At 35.3% G+C, this 17,379-nt stretch overlaps 1 protein-coding gene across 1 annotated transcript; it reads right to left on the bottom strand.

Annotated features, from left to right (window-relative positions):
• Positions 1 to 7,437: 7,437 nt before the first annotated feature.
• On the bottom strand, positions 7,438 to 14,429 carry LOC107759494 (putative LRR receptor-like serine/threonine-protein kinase At5g10290). Its single transcript, XM_016577453.2, has 12 exons — positions 13,944 to 14,429; positions 12,819 to 12,987; positions 12,437 to 12,569; positions 12,217 to 12,288; positions 11,624 to 11,767; positions 11,452 to 11,523; positions 11,299 to 11,364; positions 11,107 to 11,171; positions 10,832 to 10,975; positions 10,268 to 10,609; positions 8,810 to 9,204; positions 7,438 to 8,044 (listed from the first exon to the last, which is right to left on the bottom strand). The coding sequence occupies exons 2-12, from the start codon at positions 12,907 to 12,909 to the stop codon at positions 7,730 to 7,732; spliced, it is 1,839 nt and encodes a 612-aa protein (XP_016432939.1). The 5' UTR covers positions 12,910 to 12,987; positions 13,944 to 14,429; the 3' UTR covers positions 7,438 to 7,729.
• Between the last annotated feature and the right edge of the window lie 2,950 nt (positions 14,430 to 17,379).

The raw sequence follows: 17,379 nt of genomic DNA, 5'->3' as shown, positions 1-17,379 counted from the left end.
GATTCATCAGACTAAGATTTTGATCCTAGGGAAAAATTTATCAGCCTAGGCCTTTTTTTTGTTGGTATCTTAGGAGAAAGATTCATTAGACTAAGATTTCTATCCTAGGAAAAAATTCATCAGACTAGGTCTTCTATCTTAGGAGAAAGATTCGTCAGACTAAGATTTCTATCCTAGGAGAAAATTCATCAAACTAGGTCTTCTATCTTAGTAGAAGGATTCATAAGACTAAGATTTTGATCCTAGGAGAAAGTTCATCAGACTAGATCTTCTATCTTAGGAGAAAAATTCATCAGACTAAGATTTCGATCCTAGGAGAAAGTTCATCAGACTAGGTTTTTTATCTTATGAGAAATATTCATCAGACTAAGATTTATATTGGGAGGAAAATCCATCATACTAGGACTTTTTATCCTAGAAGGAAAAATGTGACGACCAAATGACAAAATTTTATGCACATGAGCAAGATAGAAAAAGGCAAAAATTTGAGAAACTTCCCTTTGTCGGCTATTCTCTTCTTTTCATTTTCATTTTTTTCTCCTTTTTTTATTTTTCTTTCTTTTTCTCTTTTCTTTTACCTTCTTTTTTTCTTTTTTTTTGAACCACATTCCTTGCACTACTTTGTTCCTGTTTCATACAAAGAAAAATTTGTCAGTTTTGAAAATGGTGGTCAGTTTGTGGCCTTGAGTCTTGAGCAGCTTGGCTTTTGCTCGATCATCTTGGGTCGGTCTCAAGAAAATTTTGCTCTGCATCAACCCTAATTGTTTCACACCCAGTACCATTTGTATTTCTGGCTCAATCAGCCTTATCCCAACTGGAGATCTTTTCTTAGGTAATCTTTTCTGATATCTTGAAACGACTTCCTGCTTTTGAGCAATTTGTCCGTCAGAGAGAATCACGAGGTGTCTTTACTTGTGCCAAGTAGGCTGACGAGAGTCTATTTGGGGAGCCTTTGCATGAATCCTCAAGGCATGTTAACAGTAACAACCGAATGTGCTGGCCAAATTTACTTTGTGCAATTGAAAAGCTGGTAACAGATTTTGAGATCTTTTCTTGATTGTTTTGACAAGGACTGACTCAGAGTGAAGGACACAATGATGCAAAGAAACAAGTATTAACAAGAAATGCCCCGTTCGAAAGGACAGAAGGAAGAGTTTTTTCCTTTTCTTCTTTTTTTTTCTTTTTTTTCCAATAACTAGCCTTAATGGTTAGGACATGCATTTTGGACTCAACGGCCTGATCTATCAAACTAATCCAATTTTCCCTTTTGCCATTCTTATGACCTTTGAAGTCGGGCTTGTTCGTGCCAATTCTTTGCATCAGCTTCATGACTCACTTTCGACTAGTGGTGCCCCGGGGGGTTTTCACCAACAAGCCTCTCTCATTTATTCATCTCTACTTACCGTCACCTTACTGTGCCCGTGAGAGTTTTCACTAGTAAGACTCTCTCATTTATTCTATTTTTCTTTTTCTTTCCCTCTTTTTTGTGAGCAACTCGACGATGTTCTACGTTGTGTGACAATTGTTGCACATTGCATGCGTCTCTTGGCATTCTTAAAGGCATATTGGGAGGTTTTTATTTGGAAGGTTTTTGGATAGGACTGGAAAGAAAGGTCGGCATGAAAGCTCAAAATAAACTCATAATGAGGGGTTGTAGACTTACAACTCTTGGAATCGACTCTTTCAAAAATGAAATAAAATCTTTGCTCCAGTTTTAGATGCTGGGGATTTTTGAATTTTTCTATTTTTTCTTCTAAATTCTTATTTGGTTGGACCGAACCATGAGGCTGCCTACGTATCCTTATTTTTTAAGGAATCAGGTCAAACGTAGTTCAAACATCTTACCTAACTATAATTTCATCATTCTTTCTGGGTTTTTTTTCTCTTTTTTTTCTTTTCTTTTTTTCTTTTTTCTTTTTTTTTTGTTTGCCCCAACTTTTATTTTTGAGGGCATGGACCTTTGACAATTCTTTTTTTTTTTAACTTTCTAAGAATTGCCCCAGTTTGTACTCTTGGGTCATGGATTTTTTTTCTTTTTCTTTTTTTTTTGAATCTAAACTTGATTCCAAAATAGGATAACACAGGCTCAAAAGGGGTAGTGAAGGATATAAAGTGTTTGGATAGCAGAAAAAGGGCCTCCGAAACTCGAGAACGCCAAACATATTATCTTTTCGCAATCACAGCATTGATGAACATGTTTGTCTTCTTGGTGTGTCACACTTTCTATCCCTTACTTTCCTACAAACTTCAGTTGACTAAACATCCTCAAGCACGACCTCCACAATGATTTGAAGGTAAATTTACTCGACCTCAATTCCAAAGTATCTCAACTCTTTATTCACCCTCAAAAGTATCTTTTTTTTAGTTGTCCAATTCAAACTTAAATCAATTTTCTAAGATCTGGCCAAAAATTCTGCATGCATGTCATGTCATTAAAACTAGCGGGAAAAGAACTAAGCATGGAATGACGCAAAAGGAAAACTGTATTTCATTGAGTAAACAACAAGACAAACAACCTAAAATCCGAGTTACAGCCCTAAATAACCCATCAAATGAAAATAGCAACAGAACAGAAAGATAAGACTCACACAAACCGAATGGGGGGATAAAAGGGTTTGACTAGATAAAACAAATAAAATCTGGATCACAACCCTAAAATAACTCAGCTAATAGAAAAAACATCAAAACAAACTACCAAGATTCCTTCCTAGTGAGGAGGGAATGACTTTTCAATTGCTAAGCTTGACATTTAGCCACAAATTTGCTCATCAGAATCAGCAGAGCCTTCTCCAATTTCAAAATCATTAACTTCAGTTAGCAAATTCCCGAGAGGATTCTCATGCTTCCTGTCACCACGCATCATCCCCACAAAGTGTGCATAATCATGTGCAGGTAAAGGATTCTGCGCGCTATTCTGGGTGTCACTGTCTTGGATCACAATCAGGTTTTCCTGGATCATCCTTTCTATTTCTCTTTTCAAATCCCGATAGCTTTCAACATTGTTCCCCTGGTCATTGGAATGGTATTCACACCTTTTAGAAGGGTTAAAGCTTCTCGCACGTGGGTTCACATGATTTGGAGGAATAGGTGCAATCATGTCATAATGCTTTAACTTCTCAAATAAGTTTGCATAGGACTCTCCTATTGGTGTAAAATTATCTTTCAACCTTTGTTCCCCTTTATACCTCTGGCTTGGATGTGGGTTATAGGGCACCTGAAAATTTTGTGGAGGTTGTTGGAGATTTCGTGATGCTTGTGCTCGTCTTCTGGGGTGTTTTGGTGGCTGGACAACATACTGAGGTGGAGCGACAGAGTATTGAGGGTTCTGAGGTGGATAATACTGCTTAGGGGGGTTATCGGAAAACAGACGAGGTTGGTCATACCTTCGAGACGCTCTCCTAGGACCTCTTCTCGACCCTAATGTCATCATAATTTCTCAACCTTCTCATTCGTGTCACTAAAATTATCAGATTTGATCTGGACAGCCTGAGTTGCGGCTTTGAGAACTGCTTGACTTATAATTTTTCCTGTCAAGCTCTTCTGCTATTTATTGTTCCATTGAGTTTTTTTTTTGAGATAATTTCACTGTTCGAGTGTTGAATCTGGGCTAATTTCTGCTGCTGCTTGCTGATCTCACTTTCTTTTGGCTTTGTTGTTCAATACCAGGTAACATCTCAAAATGTGGACAACAATTTGATTGCAAACATGTGTTTTGAATGAAAATTGGATTGAATCCAAGTTGTAATTGGTTGTTATCTCTTTTGTTTTCTACTTTCTTTCAACATTCTATAGTTTTTTTTAAATATATTTGCCACTGAAGTTTTCTGATTATTCAAGTATGGCAAAAATAAGTGTGTATTCTTGAGAACTTGGCATAATGTCAGACTTTGGGTGCTTGAAGTGTTTTGCTCTTTAAGTTTTGTGATTAGTGAAAAATGTGTTCTAATTCGGAGTTTAGTTTAAATGGATTATATCGTGTTACATGTGTTTTGGATGGTGAAGAGATCTGATTATTATTCACATGTTATTTCAATCTTTGATTCTGGTACTCACATATTTAAAAGAATGAGTTCAGGTTGGGTTTTTTATCCAAATAATTAGCATGTTGTCTTTTGTGGATTGATTAGTGTTAGTATTGAAAGGTGTTTGGTTTGAATTTCCATGAGGAATTTGTAAGCTCAGTTTGTATTCGAATCCAAACATAGACATCTGATGAATTTGAAATCAAACAATTGTTCCTGATGGTGTTAAAAATAGTCTGGTGTACTAGTTACTAAGTGATAGTGAGATCTGTTGGTTTGCGACTAAGTGTGAAAGAGTCATTTGCTTTGATAGAGACTCGATGTTGAGTCTATGATCCTCATCCCCGGTCCTGCATGGTTTGGGCTCATTGAGTGTAGGGCCTTGAGAGGATCCGCAACTAAAAGTGGCCGGCATTTTGCTTTTGACTTGTTCTTCGAGCCCAATGGCTCGTTTTAGTAGCCAATTAGCCCAAACGTGTGCGTAATTTTAAAATCATGAAAGCTTGATAATTAATTGGTGTTTGACGTTTAAAATCAAAGCTTAATTTGCTAAGTCAAGCTCATTCCATGGTAGCATCAGTAATTGGCATTAGTTGAGTGGCTTGAATAATGTGGGGCGTAAGAGTTGGGCCTAATGCAAGCCCAGCTGAGAATCAATCAAACTCAGGCGCTTTTCTTCTTTAATTATTTCGTCAATTTAGTTTTCCTTATGCAGTTGGTTCATGTTACGAATTTCAGTTAATTAGTATGGTCGAACTATGAGCTCATGGTCACTAAAACTCCGTAAGTTTTCTTTAATTATTGGATTGGGCCTTTGATTAATGGAGGTGAGCTATATTAAATGACACATATAGTTTTTGGCCCTTCGAAATTTAGTTTGAATTCCCTCTTTAAATTAGAATTGAGATGTGTCTTGCCAAACAAAAATAACAATTGCACGGCCCTCATTTAATTAATCTTGTTTATCCTTAGAAATCGAGGCGTGTTATTTAGCGAATTTTCATGGCCCTCGCAAAGTTGCAAACGCGTAGTTGCTTTAGGCGCGTTGTTTTAATAATTTACTTTCCTAAACTCGGGTGCGCATTTATGTGACCCAAATCCAAATTCCAACAATGTTAGATAAAATATGTCAAGAGTCGCGGGTGCATTTATGTGACGTGGTTCAAGACGTATTTTAAATGATGTTACAATTCTCCTAAAAATAAATAAAGCGGTTATAAAATTTAAAATCGCACTATAGGCTAAAACATGTATTGAAACCAGACAATAGGCCAATTATAACAGTTGAGCGACCGTGCTAAAACTACGGAATTCTGGAATGCCTAACATCTTCTCCCAGATTAACAGAATTCCTTACCCGAATTTCTGTGTTCACGGATTGTAAAACAGAGTGAATCTTTTCCTCGATTCGGGATTTGAACCGGTGACTTGGGACACCATAAATTATCCCAAGTGGCGACTCTGAATTTTGAATAAAATAATCTCGTTTCGATTGTCACTTTAAGTTGGAAAAAACACTCTTATATACCCTTTACGGAGGTGTAGGTAAAAAGGAGGTGTGACATACGGTACCTTGAATTAAGGAGGGATATACGCTGCATTAATTGTACCCTTAAAATACACTATGGTATAGAATTGGTAATTTGGTATGCTAAATGTAATTATATCAAACCTTAAACATTGAGGGTAATAAGGTTTCCTATATGGTATAGGAATGTAAAAGTTTCTTCGTTAAAATGTTGTTGGTTTTCTATTACGTCTGTTGTCGAAAATTAAGCAGGAAATGAATTTTTGGAATACGTTTGCTTTTAGTATTACAGAATTTATTTATTTTTCTAAGTTTCAAATATTTTGGTAAGGGTGTGTTTGGTACAGATTCCAATTTTCCCATTTTAGTCGGCTTAAATGTTTGGAAAATATTTTTCTTATGAACACATTTCCACCAATTTCAGGAAAATAACTAACTTCCCTAGCGACAGAGGAAGGAAAACATTTTCCAAAAGCATCCTCTAATATATGTTTTCCAAAACAACGGTTTTCGAATTTTTGTAAACCAAACAGGTAGCTAAGTTTTTCCCAATCCAAAAATGACAAAAAAATAAGAATGAAAGAATTATCCAGAAGTAGAAGATTTCTGTTCATTTCCCTTTTAGTAATCTCTTCATCAACTCCTCACCACATATCTCTATTCTTTGAATCACAAATGTCAATTTCAACCAAGTGTTCAAATTTCCAGAGTTCCCTACAACAACTGGTAATACAAAGCTCTCTTCAAACATTCAATGGACATCTCTCTCATGAGTAAATATTTTACCTCATATATTTTCGGCCTTTTTGTATAATTTTTGCATATAACATACAGAAAGTGTGTATATATATACAAAAAATATACAAAGAATATACAGTTTTTCGGCTATTATTTTGAAAGCGGCTATATAGTGTCTTTTTCCGTATAAAAAGAATCCTTCAATCTATTGATCCAATATAACCACTTGCAAAAAAGTGTCCACAAACCATTTAATTCCTAGTGGAAAAAGTGAAAAAGCAACTCGAGTTCACGGATATATCAACAAATTCATATGTTCTATTGTATAAAGTCTAGGCTGCACTAACATTTCACAAGTCAGAATTTCATATCAGAAAAGGAAAGAAGAGCAAAGCACGGGATGTAGGGGCGCAACAAGTATAAATATTACTTCTCCATTGTCCTAAAACGTACCTCATTTGAAGGCATTTGCAATTTGACAGAGAGAGAATAAAGAGCGAAAACCATGTCAGTTGAGGCTCTTGCAATGGCGGGTGCAGATTACAATAAGTGCAACGTTCACTTAGAAGATATGGAGCAGAGGAACTCGGAGAGGACACCACAGCATCTTCTTGCTGATGAAAGTGAGGGAGGAAATCGCCGTCACAGCCAATGGTCAAGAGGACATGCATGGAGAAAGGCAAACAACAATGTTCAAGCCGAGGCCACAGCATCTGCAAATGTAAAACCAGTATCTAGTCTCGGACAAGAAAATCGTACATATTACTTTTAGGTAACCAAGAGGATTAGGCTTCCTTGTGATGTAATCCGCTACCAAAGTATGTGAATTCCAGGAAAGCATAACCTCTTCATAATGACTATGTGAACAACGACAACAACAACAACATACCCAGTGTATTCCCACAAGTGGGGTTGGGGAGGGTAGTATGTATGCCGTCCTTACCCTACCTTGTGAAGGTACAATGACTATGTGAAGTAGAACATAAATATTGCATATTAGATAGCCACTTATACATAGCAAAAATGTAACCTTTTCCCTGCAGATATCAACAAAGACATGTGAAAGAAATATTTTACTAATCAGTTCTATTTTGGGATTAGTGCATCTGATGCAAACGTACAATAACAAGAATAGTAGAGACCTTCAGATAGAGAAAAATGAATTTCTATAACAAGGATTAATGTTACAATTTGCATAGACAGATGGGGAAAAAAGAAACAGAAGAAACAAAAAGAAAACGGTTGATACATTACGTCGCTGCACAGGTCAAGCATACAGGAAAAAGAATTGATTAAATAAGAGAAGCACATGAAAAAAGATACAATCAAGATATGGCACAAGCAATATTAAAACATCGATTGCATGCCATTTAGCAACCAGCTCTATGCATCAACGAGACTATTACAGGAAAGTATGTACTTGTTTGGAAATACAGATTTGTCATCTTCCACCAGATAACTCAACGGCGTCCTGATTATAGATTGAATCTTCGCCCCAGTCAAATCGTCGTTGTAGTCTCTCGTATTCTTGCCTACGTGTAACTTCGACATGCTGCCATTCTTCCCACCGCTCAGCAAGCCCTTCTCCTTCCAGCATTCGTACTACCTCTGACATTGCTGGACGGTCCTCTGGCGATCCTTGAGTGCAAAGCAATGCAACTTGAATCATCATCTCTACTTCATCCATATTATAGTTTTTGTGCAGATTGCGGTCAACAATAGCATCTAGCCTTTTCTCCCTTTGCAGTTTTTTGACCTTCAAGATGATACATGCAGTCATTTCAGTAACCAATACTACAAAAAAAGGTCCTATAAAAGCTAAGATTACGGAGAGCTTATCATGCAAATTAAAATCTAGGTTTAGGGTCCATGCCTGCAGGAAGCAGATTAAAAACTTTTGCATCTTCTGATTGTTATTTCACTGTATTTCTGCTAGTTTACCTTAGTCCTAATTCCTAAAAAGAGTGTCCGACAAAAGGCTCAAGTTTTAAGACCTATGTCTGATATGCAAAGCATTTGCGTAAGAATGCTATGTGGAAAATGAGACTTCTTTTTGGTCCTTCCCGTTGAATATCAAGATTACAACATATATATCAAGAAAGAAAAGATAACCGAATTATATAATTCATGAGGATTTCTTGTAACGGACAATGAGCTTCCACCAGACCACCACCATGCAGCTTAAAGAAGAGTGGAAGTATAATCACCAAAGGTAAGATGATAAAATAGAACTTAGAAGAACTGAATTGTTTTAGATGTCATTGTAAAAGTAAATATGCAATAGCCACTAGGAACTACATCTCTATAACAACCTCGTTTGTTTCGGATATTTTTGGATGTTATAGCAAATTGTTGTTATAGAAAAAATATATTATAATAGCACATGAGATTTGGTTCCGGAAAAATTTGGCTTTTATATAGAAGTGTTGTTATATAAGAATAATGTTATAGACAGGTCTGACTGTATATGCAGATCAACAGAATCAGAGTTAGTATCAGTCGTTGAGTTATGTACACTTACATGGTCAAGTAACAAGACATCATCTTCTTCTTCTAGGCGTGAGAAGTCTATTGCACGTTGACCAGTTACAATCTCCAAAAGCATGATTCCATATCCAAAAACATCAGTTTTTTCTGATGATTTCCCTGTGGACAAGTACTCGGGAGCTATATGGCCCATTGTACCACGAACTTGAGTTGTCACATTGGTTTTCCTAACATCAACTAACTTTGCCAAGCCAAAATCACCAACTACAGCTTCAAAATCTTCATCTAGTAAAACATTAGCTGCTTTAACATCACGGTGAATAATTTTTGGATTACAGTGTTCGTGCAGGTACTCAAGTCCACGTGCAGTGCCCAGTGCCACATGCTTCCTGGTTGCCCAATCTAAAACAGTTTCTCCAGGTTTAATTTCTGCATTTGATAAAATACTACAAATAAGCCACAAAAATCTCATCACTTCTGGGAGAAAACAATGTGAACTTTAAAGCTTGACTGACTACTGCATCCGTCATCTTCAATTCATGCAAGTTTTCAAAAACTCACCTTTTCGGGAAAATTATGAATGCACAAGAATGGATTCACGAACTCAGTTAACCTCTCATTATAGAAACCGACCTCAATTCATGTTGCAGAGTTCCCTTTTGATGAGGTATAATTCAATATGGCTTTTTGAAGACTAAAGAGAACTAAATGATTCTACAAAATATTAAGAATATTGAGCACCTATGCACTACTCCTTTATTAATTTTCTCTGGGAAAAGCAGGAAGCACCCCAGAATTTTACTCATGGTTATCTAGCCGAAGGCCACCTAAACTTCAAGTGACTATTCACAAGTCTAAACAAAAAGAATCAAGAAATAAAACATGAGAAAGGAACTTGAGTGAAAATGTGTCCTCCTATAATAAACATATAATCTAACTCTACAAGCAAGCATCCCAAAGGTGTGGCCTAGTGGTTAATTAAGTGGATTAAGAACCATGAGATAACAAAAACACTACGTGATTTCTTCCCATCTGTCAGAGTTACTCGGTACCTGTGTTGGTGGGAGTATAGCAGGCACCCCGTGGAATTAGTCGAGGTGCGCACAAGTTGTCCCGGACATGTCCTTTTACTTTTCAGGCTTGAGAGGGTTGAAGAAAATGGTGCATCTGACTGCTTATTGTTTAGACGAAAATCATATGTAAAGGACACTTAAAGACTCTTGACAATAAAAAGTTTCAGACTTTTGTAGAAATTTAGCTGCCACAAGAGAGAATGCTCCCCTTCCTTAAACCTTCGCACCTCCCAACTATCTTTCACATCTCCAACAACATCTCAGTTTATATAACTTCTGTAGAAATTTAGCTGAGTTTGTTTAAAAGAGTAATAGTAACACTAGAAAAAAGATAATCCTCGGCAATTTGAAATTGAGATATACAATAGAAAGCCAACTTCAAACCATGGATATAGGCTCTACTGTGAAAAATTAAATACCTCGTAGACGATAGGCAACACTTAGGTTCTGCATATATGGGTATACTAGCAAGCGTTCAGTCGGTGTGGTGCAAAATCCTATAAGCCGCAAAAGATTCCTATGAACAGCCACACTGATCATCTCGACTTCACGCTGAAATGCAGCATCTCCCCCAGGACTCTCATAGTCGGTTAATCGTTTCACAGCAACTTTAGTGCTGTCATTGAGCACTCCTTTATAAACCTTGCCAAAACCTCCCTGTCCAAGAACATTCTTTTCATTAAAGTTATCGGTAGCAAGCTGCAATTCCCTCCATGCAAATCTCCTCAATTGACCAAATGGAATTCGCCGGTCAACCTCACCTAAACACACCAAACAAACACGAGAAAAATGTCACAACATACTCAATGGACATATACCATCTTATAGTGCACAAGACTAAAGTAATGTTGATTAAACAACTCGTCTCCAATGTAAGATGGAACTACGAGATGTAGCAATAGATAACGGCTATAGCCTTTTTCTTTTTCGAGAGCTAACAACACAAACTGAAGTTACTACAGTGAAAAACAGGTGATACAGACCTGGAACATCAACAAAGATTTCACGTTTGTAGCCTTTGTTCCTTCCCCGCCAGAAAAACAGCATAAATCCCCCAAGAAGGATAATTCCAAGAAATCCACCAACAATACCAATTACGAGCCCAGTTTTTGATTTACTTGGAGAACCTGCCAAGATTTCAACCTTTAGAATTGGCCAGGGTCCGTAAGTTATCTTAATACCAACTATCTCCAGCAAACCGTAACGTCCACATTAAGGACTTGTAATTCAAACATGTAGTATTTGCTCGTTCAATTACCTTCATTGTCAGATACACAACGATGACTGAAGTTTAAGCCACAATTCAAATGGTTATCTGAAAAACTAATAAGCAAACTGAGTTAAACTAATATCAACAGTCACGCCTCAGGCAAAAAAGGCCGGAACTAGTATAAAAAGAATGTTCAAATATATTTTCACTTGAACACTGCAAGAATCAAGATCTGCATACTTGTATTTTGGGACTTGGAACAAACTGTCAGGAACTTTTCCAGTAAGATCATTTAAAGCAAGCTGACTGTCAAAGAGCAATCACTGAATCGGGTTAATATAACATGGTACAGACCATAAACACATCAAAAATCAGACTAAATGATTCACTTACAGATTAATCAAGTTGAGAAGGCCTGAAAGCGACTCAGGGATTGTCCCGGTCAGATTGTTTTGACTCAAAAACCTGCTCAAAGAAACATTGAAGTTGACTCCTTAGCCTAACACCCAAAGACAGCTCAGTTATAGAAAAGCAATAATCAAAGAAATACTACTCCATTACTTACAGAAACTGAAGCTTTTTCAGATTGCCTAGGGAAGCTGGTATTTCTCCGGACAAACGGTTATTTTCCAGATCTAACATGGTCAAGCCGGTTAAATTTCCTAGCTGTTCAGGAATTTTACCGGTTATTCCATTTCCTTGCAAGGAACTGCCAGGATGTTGACAACCCAGTCAGTTCAGTACACAACATAACTAAAGACATGAACATTGATATGAGTTCACAAATCTCATTAAAATAGAACTTCCTCTTAACAAGGAAGAAAGCTTTATTTTTAAGGGATCTTCTCAGCAAAAGTTGAGAGTTATGACCTTATAGTGCTCATCAGAGGCACTACGAGAATAATGTGATAACTGATAAGCAATGACAATGAAAGAATATTTCACCTCGTCCATTAATGACACCATAAGTAACCTACATAAGTAACCTACTTATTTTAAGTAGAGTGATTTATATACTGATGTTAATTAAAATGCGCCCATTAACTCAAAATCCAAAGACTAAAAGAAGTGCAGAGTAATGAAAGTCCAAGAAACCTACATAAGTATATTGTAAATAGCATTCAATGGAACATGATTCAACAAGTTCTCTATACGTACAGAGTATTGAGATTCTTTAGAACACCTAATCTTGGAGTTAAAGTGCCAGCGAACCCCATATTTGATAGTGACCTGCAAACAAAGGTCAGACACCATCAAACATCACGTTTCAGAATGGTTGTTGACCAATAAAAGCTCAAGTGTTTGGGACGCAAACTGCGCCACAATCATATCATCTACAAGGTGATTAAAACAGCTCTCACAATAACTTCAAACTTACACCATGATGACATTGCTGTTGTCATCACAAGTTATTTTTGACCAAGTGCATGGGTTAACTTGATTCTGGTTCCAATCAGAAAGTTGATCACTCGAAGCGTTTAGTGACCTCTTCAATGCAAACAGTGCATCTCCTAAAACGAGATCAGAGATTACAAAATAACAGAATGTCACCCTACTTTAGTAGCAGAACAGATATAACATTTAATCAGCAGAAGAAAAATGTAGATATTATGAATACAGAGAGAACGAAAACATAGTCTAACCCATCAAAATTTTTCCTTACACATTTGAATGGTTAAAAGAAAGAAGAACGAAAAGAATACAGCGAAAGGTGATCTTTTTGTTAATAAGATAAAGTAGAAAAAGGAAGAAGTGTGTACCCTGGGCATCTGGTGCGACAAATGAATAGAGACATGATAATATCAGAACTGCTAAGAACAGTTCCATATTGCATATGAGGTTCAATTCCATAGATCAAGTAAATATGTTGCTGTTCGTTTCTGTGACATAAAGCACCATCTTCCTTGGTATATTGAACAGGTGATGGTTCTGAAAAATATATTAGAAAGATTAATAAGATCAAAATTAGTAAGCATAAAGAAATATGGAAAAGAGATATCCGATCCTAGAGGGAGAAGAATAAAATAGTGGTCAATGATATAGATCAATCACATGAAAAGCATAATTACGGCGCTACATCAATACCCATCTATTAACAAAACTTGTAGGATAATGTAGATAACATGTAACCACAACATAACACATACGTCTAACTGAAAACCCCTATTGAGCAAACTGTAGCAGTATTGAAGAATCATAAAGTTAACAGGAGTTGAAAGAACAATTGAACATTTGTCATTTCCATTCAAACAATTCTTCAGCTTCTACCAATAATGCCAACCATCCCAAAAGACCAATTGATTCACAAATTTCAACAGTTAACGAACCTATCCTTTTCTTTCCTGAATAAAAACCAAACGCCGGCATTTCCTCGGTTGTCTGTAGGATATGGGACCACAAGAAATTCATGAAATGCAGCTATAAAAATCCTGCTAAATAAAACTGACTATGTAAATAATCAAATCACCTTTTCCAACCATAAGAATTCTTAAACCTTAATCAGACTCACCAAAATCCAAGTTTCTGTCTTTTTCCATTTCTCTTGCCTATGGTTAAAAATTCAAATATACCTTCTTTTACTTCACCATATGTATCAGAAAAACCCAACAAATACAAACAAATCCCAACTCCCCCTCTCCACCACTCAAAAAAACAAAGAAGCCCACTTCCTCAATTTTCACAAGATCATCAAGAACAATATTCTCCAATTCCAGTTCTCACAAGCAAAAAAGTTCACTTTTTAACTTCCTTAATCCAAGTCAAATCACAAACCCACCATATCTAAAGATTCAAACTACCACTTTTAACATATTAAGCAAATAAAATAAATGACAGAATATGATAGAAAGACTAAAACAAGAATTTGAGCTGGGTAAGTTAAGTACCTTTAAACAAGCACCAGACTTTAGAGCTGAGAATGAACAAAGGGTGAATGAAATAGCAGAATTTGAACCAAGATTGAAACTTTACTTTGTATTATTGCTTACCCGGATTACCCGTCCACGTCGGTGCCGGTGCTGTAGAAGTTTACCGGCGGAGATTACCGTTAGAATTAGATCATTAGTATTAGATAGAGACGGGCATGTAAGAGAGATAAAAAGTCATCTGATTTCATATGAAGCTGTTAATGTAAAAGAACTTAAAAGAAAGCTTCTTTTTTGGCTTCAATATTAAAGAAAGCTTATATCTGCATATGGTCTCTGCAATTATTGCGTTAGTTTTCTTAGTAGAACTAATTCCTAGAAATAGACAACCACCCCCACGCCCAACCCCCCTATGGTGGCTAACTGGAAGTGGGGTCCACTTCCTTTTACTGGTAGTAATAGTGAAGAAGGAATTAATAAATGGAAGGATCTTTGGTGTTTCACAGTGAGAGTGTGGTGCAATGTTAGGATATTTTTAACGTTAGTGGGCGTTTGGACATAAAGAATTATAAAATTTCAAAAAAGAAAATAAATTTTTTTAAGTGAAAATTAGAGTTATGTTTGGAGATGAATATAATTTTGGATTGTTATTAAATTTTTATGAGTGATATGAGTGAAAATTTTGAAAAATAACTTTTTAGAGTTTTTAAAATTTTCGAAAAATTACAAAATTCATCTTTAAATGAAAATTAAAAATTTTATGACCAAACACAGATTTCGAAAAAAGTAAAAAAAAATCAAAATAAATAAAAACAAAATCTGACGTAAAAACGGGTAGACTCGGATTCGACTCAAAATAATTTCTTGATTAAAAATAATTTACTTCTTACTAAACTTACTCAATATAAATTTGGATTAGTGAATCTGAAATATCAGATGTTTTAAATTTTAAATAAACATAATATACTAAGGGGGTAATTCTTAGTGGAAGGGGCCCCTTATTCTAATTATTAATAAAAAATTCTTCCACTTTAGAAAAGGGAAGGGGGGAGGGGGGGATCCAAAGTTTTTGTTAAAATCTTTTTGTTGATAATTAAGGTATTATGGAGTAAAGAATAAAATTCTACTTTTAGGATATGAAAAAGTTTCAGTCAGCTATAATAGAATTTGAAGCTGCATTAAAGCATAAAGAAGCATCAAACCTTTTGTTAAAGGATCCATTTGTACATAAATTCCTAAATATTTATTGAAAAAGCTGATAGTTTTGACATGTTAAAAAAATCAACTAAAAGTGTCAAATGCTCATAATTTCGCCTAAAAAAGAGGTCTTGGATTTCAAAATCTTTCAAAAATTAGACTAATTCTATAAACAAACACATATTTGAAAAAAAAAACTCTCAAAACTTATGGTCAAATGCCTACGAAAACTTATGGTCAAACGCCTACGAAGCTAGTGTTTAGATATAGATTGATTATTGAAACTTAAAAAAAAAAGAGTTTTTGAAGTAGTAGTGTTAAAATTAATTTTTGAAAATTGAAATTGTGTTTCGACATACATTTTATTTTATTTTTAAAAAACTTGAAATTTTGTGAGTGGAAAAAAAATTATCCAAAAACTGCCATAAACTAATTTTTGGGAACTTGATAACAACAACAACAACCCAGTATAATCCCACTTAGTGAGGTCTGGGGAGGGTAGTGTGTATGCAGACCTTACTCTTACTTTGGGGTAGAGAGGATGTTTCCAAATAGACCCCCGGCATCCTTCCCTCCAAGAACTCCTCACCTTGCTCTTGGGGAGACTCGAACTCACAACCTTTTAGGAATTTGATAAAAAAAAATTAAAATATTTTCAAAAACTTATCATATTCCATGAACAAATAGTGTTTTAAAAAAATGAAAAAATATACCTAAAAACTTTGGCCAAACAAGTGCTAACTGTTAGGCATTGCGCTATAGAACTACAAATTCCAAAGTTGTAAAAGAAACTAAAATTTGGATATGCCTTTTTCAAACTTCTAAAAGATAAGTTTGCAAAAGTCAATTGCACAAATCTTTTGCCTTTTTAACATTTTCAGGGTCAAGAAACTTACTAGTATAGTACTTTATTAAAAAAAATAAACCATAGATTAACTCATTATTGAGAATATTACAAACAACTTTTTAAATGTTAAAGTCAATTTCCCAAGGAAACAAGATCCAAAGTGGCACTTCACTTTTACCTAACTGAAAGAGACTGAGTTTGACTTGAAAAGAAAATAAAAGGATCCCAAAATATTGACAAAAAAAGAAGATAAAAAATACAAAAATATTGACCAATTATATCATTGGCCACTTGCATATAATACATAACTTAGGAAGCACTTACCTAGACTATCTTTTTCTTTTTTCTTTTTATTTTGATTGAGGGAGAAAAAAGGATAAGTTTTTACTTGTACCTTCCAACACCTTAGTTACAAATAAAATAACTAACGCATATCATTAAAGTTTATATACCAGAGGTAAATGTACACCGAAAAAGTACTGAGAAAAAGTTGTTAGACAGGATGGCATATTTTCAGCTTATCGAAAATATGACCCTAGATAGAATATATGGAGGATAAGGATTAGAATAGAAGGTTAATAGGTAGTCGGGTATATAGCATATTTTCAGCTTATCGAAAATATGACCCTAGATAGAATATATGGAGGACAAGGATTAGAATAGAAGGTTAATAGGTAGTCGGGTATATAGCATATTTTCAGCTTATCGAAAATATGACCCTAGATAGAATATATGGAGGACAAGGATTAGAATAGAAGGTTAATAGGTAGTCGGGTATATAGCATATTTTCAGCTTATCGAAAATATGACCCTAGATATATGGAGGACAAGGATTAGAATAGAAGGTTAATAGGTAGTCGAGTTTGAGATACCGTATTTGTCCCGTACTTTTCTTATCACTATGACTGTTATCATTCTCGTATTATCTATTTTTCGGGCTTTATTATTACATGTTATTTTCCTTTCTTGGATTTTCTTATTGCTTTGATGTTTTATTGTTGTCACTGTTTTTGTCTTTATTACTCTTAATATGGCTTTTTCACTATTATATTTCTTAAACCTCAGTGGTGGAGCCACATTCAACCGAGGAGTATGAATCGACATCCCTTCGCCGGAAAAATTATAATGTATTATTAGATAAATATTTTTATTTTATGTATATTTACTATAGATTAACTCCCTTTGATTTTACAATGTATTTAGATTCTTATATTTTGATACCATTTAATAAAAATCTTGGCTCCACCATTGCTGCAAAGAGATACTTTCCTTACCCCATCGTCTATCGGAAATAATTTCTTTAGCCCATCGTCTATCGGAAATAATTTCTCTACCTCTTTGAGGTAGAATAACGTCTACGTACACATTATCATTTCCAAACCTCACATTGTATTATTGTTGTTGTTGGCGGCA

Source organism: Nicotiana tabacum, chromosome 11, assembly GCF_000715075.1.
Source record: "Nicotiana tabacum cultivar K326 chromosome 11, ASM71507v2, whole genome shotgun sequence".
Classification (NCBI taxonomy): domain Eukaryota; kingdom Viridiplantae; phylum Streptophyta; class Magnoliopsida; order Solanales; family Solanaceae; genus Nicotiana; species Nicotiana tabacum.
This window is presented reverse-complemented; position numbering and strand designations above follow the sequence as displayed.

Bases quoted from the DNA above. Each gene is read 5' to 3' on its own strand.
- LOC107759494 (XM_016577453.2), bottom strand. From the start codon at position 12,909: ATGGAATTGAACCTCATATGCAATATGGAACTGTTCTTAGCAGTTCTG. The intron at 12,570-12,818 runs GTACACACTTCT...ATCTCGTTTTAG, and splicing joins TGTCGCACCAGATGCCCAGG to GAGATGCACTGTTTGCATTG. The intron at 9,205-10,267 runs GTATTTAATTTT...TATCAAATGCAG, and splicing joins TGTTGCCTATCGTCTACGAG to AAATTAAACCTGGAGAAACT.